General features: G+C 41.8%; 1 protein-coding gene across 1 annotated transcript in view; it reads left to right on the top strand.

Annotated features, from left to right (window-relative positions):
- Positions 1–7620, top strand: part of RTCB (RNA 2',3'-cyclic phosphate and 5'-OH ligase) — a 14025-nt gene that overhangs the window by 4103 nt on the left and 2302 nt on the right. The window contains exons 2-9 of the mRNA XM_019471455.1: positions 427–526; positions 1782–1938; positions 2553–2709; positions 3828–3987; positions 4307–4482; positions 5085–5273; positions 5765–5875; positions 6584–6703. Of these exons, the coding sequence (XP_019327000.1) occupies positions 427–526; positions 1782–1938; positions 2553–2709; positions 3828–3987; positions 4307–4482; positions 5085–5273; positions 5765–5875; positions 6584–6703 (1170 nt within the window). The remainder of the gene's footprint in view (positions 1–426; positions 527–1781; positions 1939–2552; positions 2710–3827; positions 3988–4306; positions 4483–5084; positions 5274–5764; positions 5876–6583; positions 6704–7620) is intronic.

The raw sequence follows: 7620 nt of genomic DNA, 5'->3' as shown, positions 1-7620 counted from the left end.
CTCTATCCCTGCCGAAACCAGGACAGTACCTAAGTTTTGAATGCAAGGACTCTTGAGTCCAAGAAAAAGCTAGATTAGAATTCTGTTTGAGATCACAATTCCTACATTTAGGTGCTGAAGCTCATCTTAAGTTTTCCTGAGATCTGGTCAACAGAGCCAAGAGGGCTTCTCAGCTGACTAGCCACTGGGTGTTTGCTTCAGAGTGAGATCTGCTCTCTGCTTTCTTTGACTGTCCTGTAGCTGCAGGAGTTTAGATACTTACCTGAATTGATGCGTCTACTCCATCTACATCTGAACATCCATTCTCTTTTTGGTATATTTGTTTGCGAATGTGACAGCCACTGCCACAAGGCAAAGCATAACCAAGGTGACTCTGTGCAGCATAGAGTTTCATAAAACTTTAAAATTTCCTTCATTCTCTTTCAGAGATCAATAGGCCTTCCAGATGTCCATTCTGGCTATGGGTTTGCCATTGGCAACATGGCTGCCTTTGATATGAATGATCCTGAAGCAGTGGTTTCACCAGGTAAGGATGACTGACTTAACCTGCACTGAGAAATATCTGGATGGCATAAAAATACTTTTTGAAATGGCAGGTCTTTACAGTACTTTATATACAGAACCAAAGCAGAAAATATGTGAATTATAGGGAGTTAAAAGGTGCTTAATTCTTGCACTCAGACTCTTTATTCTTTATGGAGCAGGTGGTTACACTGAAAACATCTAAACAATACAGATAGAATTGCCCTTGTGTTTTTGGCTTGGGCTCTTGATATCCCTCAGTATTGAAGGGAGAGCACCAGACTTTGAACTTGGGTTTCGCCAGGTTGATAAAGAACTGACTATTTTCTTTGAGCAATATTTGAAAACATCTTTGGAGAATATTTCTACACTTTATTAAAAATGTGACCTTAAAATATGTCTGTCTTTTTAATAAACACCTGGATCTTTAATTACTGATGGTCTGGAGATGCTTTTGTGATTGTCATGAAACGTGATATTCGTGTTTCAGGTTTGCTTCAGGCAGTTCCAGTGTTCCTGATTGACTCAAACCCAAGATCTCTTAGTCTGGTATCCCCCCTCTGACACTAGTTAATACCAGAACCTTCATACTAAAGGTGGCGTGATTGTTCTTTCACATTAGGCCTTGCCCTGCAGTATTTATTTTTATTAAATAGTAAGAGTTAAGCAAAACACTAAGCACTGAAGTTTAATATTCCTTGTAAGTATTTATCACTTATTATAACTAGTTATTATTTATTCCAGTGAAGATTCAAAAAGGACTTGCTTTCAGGGACTTGCTTTTGAGAACATATTACATCAGGGAGCCATGCTAAGATCTGTCACTTGTCTTCTGACCTTAGGCAGAAGAACAGGAACATCCTCTCTGCTTTCTGTGGACAGTATATTTTATAGCTGTGTCTACTTCTCTTCATCTACTTGCTGGAGCAACTCTGCAAACAGAGAGCTCTGTACAGCTATGTCTGTAGAGCATATGCTCAAGACTGAAAAACTGTTTGTCTGGTTTTTTAAGAGTTTTCAAGTTTTTCTCTGCAAGGCTACATTTTTGGCTGTCTTGAAATCTGAGGCTTCATGTAAATCTATTAAAATGAAGCTTAATGCAGTTCTGCCTTTTTCCCAGTATTGTGTCAGAAAGAAGATCACAGCATTCAGTACATACTCCCTGTCAGCAGGGACACTGATTTAAGATGAATATTCAGCAAGTGCTCACCATCAGCACGCTTTCTTTAACAACTCCATGGCTTTTTCTGCACTTCTAGGTGGTGTCGGATTTGACATCAACTGTGGTGTCCGCTTACTGCGTACAAATTTGGATGAAAGTGATGTGCAGCCTGTGAAGGAGCAGCTCGCCCAGGCTATGTTTGACCACATTCCTGTTGGTGTTGGCTCCAAAGGTGTCATCCCCATGAATGCCAAGTAAGAGAATGACTTTGTGTGCACATCACTAGAGGGGACATCTCTGGTGTTTATTTTGGTGAAAGGTTCATCAGTGGGAGACTTTAAGAAAGAAAAAGTAATTCTAAAACTTTTTCCATTCTTTCTGCATATGTGCTTCACCAGGAGGACTGGCATGATCATCAATGCACAGTCAGCTGTTTCTTCCCCCTTTTAAAACCCTGAAATAACTAAAAGTTCTTGAAAGGTTCTCATTTCTTCTGACAGAAAACCTTCATGAACGTAAAGGTATATTTTTGAAAGGGATGAGAGAGAAAATAGGATATTCCCCACACAACAAAGAGGAAAAAGTAATGACCTATCTACAGTTAATATATTTGTAGAGCTTGATTTTAATGAAGTATTAAGAAATTGGACTTCTTGTTAGGGGAGTTGGGGGCTGATCATAAAATCATAGAATAATTTAGGTTGGACGGGATCTCTTGAGGTCATCTTGTCCAACTCCTTGCACGAAGGAGGGCTAACTCTGAAGGTAACTAACAACAAAGTTGTATCAGGTTGCTCAGGGCCGTATCCAGTGGAGTTCTGAGTATTTCCAAGGATAACCACCTTATGTAGGTGTTTGATAATTGCAGGGATTTGGAAGAGGCGCTAGAGATGGGTGTGGACTGGTCTCTCCGGGAAGGCTATGCCTGGGCAGAGGACAAGGAGCACTGTGAGGAGTATGGAAGAATGCTGCAGGCTGACCCCAACAAGGTCTCCTCAAGAGCAAAGAAGAGGGGCCTCCCTCAGGTAATGTTATGTTTCAGGAGGGCTGTGAGTGCTCCCAGGGTTTAAATGTAAAGGTTAGCGGGTAGTTCTCTAATTTTGTGTCTTTTCTTGAAACTCAGCCTAGCATTTCTGGGCAGGGGGAAAGGTGAGATGGTGGGGCCGTTTCTGAATAGTTTTTGACAGAACTGTAACAGAGGGAAACAATACTGGGCATACCCAAGGTCCCTGGGGCCATCAGTTTTTCATCAGTTAACACCTGGTGCTGAAATTCATGTTCAGTGGCATTTCCCCATCCAGATGTAGTTTTGTTTTTAAGAGACAGGCAAGTTATTCTGCAACTTTTCTCCTTGTTCGCTCAGCAAGTTAATAGCAGGGCAAGGAAGGATACATGATAAATGGAACTAGCTCATAACTTTGAATTGCAGTTCAAGGGTTGGATTTAATTTCTATAGATAGTATCTCATTGCTCTGGGTGGAACACTTTTGAGATGGCTATACTAATGCTACCATTTGTAAAGCTTCCTTTTATATGATGACTTGAGTTTTATGAATTGTGGTGCTGCAAGATTATAGCTCTTTAACCTCAAAATAATCTTATGTCCTCCATTTTCACATTTGCCTTGCAAATAAGTGATTATCTGTTATGGAGTTGAAAAAATTTGGGCTTGGAAATGGAATATCTTGCTTTAATCTACTGAAAGGTTGTAAGTACCTAATTAACAGGATGTTGTAACTTCCTTGTGGAGTTACAACCAAGTATAAGACTATATGTCTGCATTGCCTATAGAAATTGAAGATGAATTCTCAATACTCTGTACTCTTCCCATCTTTCAACTAGGTCTAAGTAAGTTGGAAAAAAGTGGCAGCACAGAGTGTAGATCCTGGTCCTTTTGTTTAATTGCAGTCTTGTTCCAACAGTAAAAATAGTTTTAAATCCGAACAAAGAGGACAGTGATGATGCTACTGTGTTCTACTTCCTTGCAGTTTATATGGGGATTTTTTTTTTCCCGGAAAAACTTTTCTAAAACTAAAACCCTGCTGTAGCAATTTGTCCTATTGCCCATATTCCCGTAGCTCTCCCCTGTGCTCCCAGAGGCTGCTTTACTAGCACTGTCTGATCAGCGTGTTGTGATTGGCAGCTGGGGACCCTGGGAGCCGGAAATCATTACGCTGAGATCCAGGTTGTGGATGACATTTACAACGAATATGCTGCCAGGAAGATGGGCATCGACCACAAAGGGCAGGTGTGCGTGATGATCCACAGTGGCAGCAGAGGCCTGGGCCACCAAGTTGCCACAGGTATGATCTGACTGACGTAGGCACCTCGAGTGAAGCAAACTCCTCAGTATGGTCTTGTCGTTGACAGGGAACTCCAGCACCAAAGAGCATTTCTTGCAGTGTAATTGCCGAGTCTATTTTGAGTTGCCTTGACAGGGGTTGTGTGTTTGCAGACAATTGATAATGTTCTGCCACAGATTTGGTTTTGCATTTGAGAAGAAGCTGTAGGTTTGACCATTGGACAGATGAGTTCAGAATATAAATTATAGACACCCATGTTAATCTCGCAGATCAAAACAAAATTAAGAAGTCACTTAGACTTACTGGTTTTATTTCCCAGACGCATTGGTGGCTATGGAAAAAGCTATGAAACGGGACAAAATCATAGTGAATGATCGCCAGCTGGCGTGTGCCAGGATTGCCTCTGCAGAGGGACAGGATTACTTGAAGGGAATGGCAGCTGCTGGAAACTATGCGTGGGTCAACCGCTCTTCTATGACTTTTCTAACAAGACAGGTAGGAGCAGAGTTGTCTTTGATGCAGATACTTTGGAACACATCTCCTGCTTTATCCCAGACATATGGAACACAGAGTAGCTGCAGTATTTAACGTAATTTTCATTCTTGTGCTTCTTAAACTGTGTTTTCTGGAGAGACTTACACAAAGCTGCAGTCATGGCAAGCCATCTAAAACCTCTCAACATCACTGGATTGTACTTGCAGAAGCCACTTAGGCAATATTTTTGAAAATGCCTTGAACTGGAAGAAGTGGATACAAGAAAATTGTTTTTACACTGCTGAAGCCATCTTTTCAGAGTTGCAAGAATGTGGCTAGCTGATATCCAACTGAATTCCAGCATTAAAGCTGCCAATGGGCAGATAAACAATCTAGACAGTCCAATGCTGTCGCACTCAGCACTGTTGTATTCAATTCCATTGTGGCTGAATTTGACTGAAGTTTCTTACCTGCCATGCCAAGTGTTTAGGTCACTGACTTATCAGTAAGAAACACTTCCAAGCAAATTTGTTCCTTTTAATTCCTAAAAAGATTATAAGTCTTCCACATGTACACAGCAGTTACCTTCTTGTATTTCACATCCTGATTTGCTCTCTTTTTAGGCCTTTGCCAAAGTCTTCAACACAACCCCAGATGACCTTGATATGCATGTTATCTATGACGTGTCTCACAACATCGCCAAAGTGGAGCAACATGTAGTGGATGGAAAGGAGCGGACTCTGCTGGTGCACAGAAAGGGATCAACCAGGGCCTTCCCTCCCCACCATCCTCTTATCGCTGTTGATTATCAAGTAAGTTTAGCTGTGGGAGAAGGAAATCAGAAGAGAATTCTGGATGAATCAGACAATTTTAGGGTCCCTAATAGAGATCTAAATGCTGTGAGTTCCTTTTTTTGAGCTAACAGCACTGGAACCTTAGTGGGATGGCAACATTCTGCTTGTTGTCTGTGTGTTAGATCTTTGGGACACTGAGCTCCCTCTTCTGCTCCACACCCACAATCGTTGGAAGATCGTGAAGGGAAAGAAGTGTTTCATACCCAGGGCAGGCTTCAGTGATTTGCCTTCTCTGTCTGTTGGGTGCAAGTCTTTTGATCTGCTGGTCTGTATCTTTCAGTGCAGTTAGTTCTCCAGAATCCTTGATATCAGGCACCCGAGGCAAGCAGGGATGCTCTGAGGGAATGTGAACCTGACCTCCTTTTCTAGAGGATATGATTCCTCTCAGACTTTTATTCAGAATGAGGTTTTTAGGCTTTTTCTTGTGAATTAATACTTTGCATCCACAGCTGACTGGACAGCCTGTTTTGATCGGCGGGACTATGGGCACCTGTAGCTATGTTCTTACTGGCACAGAGCAAGGCATGACTGAGACCTTCGGAACTACTTGCCACGGAGCTGTAAGTCAAAAAGTTATTTCAGGAAGGGGTTGGAATGGGACTGTCATCCAGAGAACAAGGTTGTTCAAGGGTCATCCAGTGTGTGATTCATCTGTTGGTCATACAAGTAGAGAGTAGCCTTGCCACAGTAATCCCAGCCCAGGAGGACTGCAGGCTAGAAGTCCTCTTTGTCCATTACTGAGTAGTTTTGACTACTCCTGCAGAAAATTTAGGGGGTGCTGCTTTGTGCAAGGCAAATGTTAGGATGAAGATGTGGAGAATGAGCTCCTTTTACCAAAGTCTGATATCTCTGAGCTAACAAGAAGGATTAACTGTGCTGAGGCTGTCCATATAAAACTCCTCAGTAGTTAGAAGAAGGTGTTTTCTCTCCTGTTATTTAGTGTGAGACAGGGTGATTGAGGAAGATAAATAGCTTCCAGTAAAACTCTGACTCCTGAACACTGTCTGACAAGTGGTTTGGGTAAAAAGACGCTTGCAGACTAGTGTGTTATACACATGGAACTTTCCTAGCCATCATACCAGGTGTGTGATTTTGCAGGAGCCCATCACCTAAAGTCTAAATTCATTTCCCATTTTGTGGCTTACTGTGGTCTGTGCTCTCAGCCATTCTGTGTTTACTTATAATGTAATAATGTTTTTCTTTAATAAGAAAGAGTTCTGTTTTTCCAAACCACTACAAAAAATAGAACTAACAAAACTGCTGTCTAGGGTCGTGCACTGTCTCGAGCCAAATCTCGACGTAACTTGGACTTCCAGGATGTATTGGACAAGCTGGCTGACATGGGCATTGCCATCCGTGTTGCTTCTCCCAAACTGGTCATGGAAGAGGTGAGTTTAATACTTCATTATCTGAGAGGGAAAAGGGAGTCTTGCTCCTTGGCTGAATGACCCTCCCTGACTTGATTTTTTGCAGTGTTAAGTGATCGCTAGTACTCTAAATATACAGCTTGTGCGATTTCCGATAGAGCTATCCAGTTTTTTGGAAAATAACGTGAAGTCTTCCCTGTCCCTAAAATCCTGCTGAAAGGGGAGATGCCTGTTTGACAGGTTTTAGGGGGTATGTTTTTTTCCTCTTCTGCCTGGCGATAATTACTATCAACCCTGAGAAGTCTTTGTGCGAGCATCACAAAATCAACCCTGAGAAGTCTTTGTGCGAGCATAACTACTTTGTGCGAGTAGTTATGTTTTATGGATTCTCTTCTTGAATTATGTACTCTCAGCTTTAAACTTACTTTACACTGCAGCTGCCATGTAGTTTATTAGCAGTGTATGAGAGATCCGCCTCTTCTAAGATGAATTCCTGTATTTGCTCAAGAAGAAGAGAACTCTGAATGGCTAGAAAAGTTTGAATATTATGACTTCCAGTTCCTCTACATTAACATGATAGAATGTCTTTTCTGTTCACAACCTCACTCATAGAAGTGTGTTAATCATTTGGAACTATGCTCTTGTGGGTGTTGGTACATATTGTACAAATATGTTGATCTCATTAAAATCTCTATTCAAGAGCAGCTTCCTTGTCAGAATGCTGGAGGGGGAAGCTCTAGAGTTCAACCCTGATTCATAGAATCATAGAATCATAGAATCATTGAGGTTGGAAAAGACCTCTAAGATCATCGAGTCCAACCGTCGACCCAACACCACCATGCCCACTAAGCCATGTCCCTAAGTGCCTCATCTACTTGTCTTGTAAATACCTCCAGGGATGGGGACTCCACCACTTCCCTGGGCAGCCTGTTCCAATG

The sequence above is a fragment of the Aptenodytes forsteri genome, unplaced genomic scaffold, assembly GCF_000699145.1.
Source record: "Aptenodytes forsteri isolate BGI_AS27 unplaced genomic scaffold, ASM69914v1 Scaffold482, whole genome shotgun sequence".
NCBI classification, from domain to species: Eukaryota; Metazoa; Chordata; class Aves; order Sphenisciformes; family Spheniscidae; genus Aptenodytes; species Aptenodytes forsteri.
This window is presented reverse-complemented; position numbering and strand designations above follow the sequence as displayed.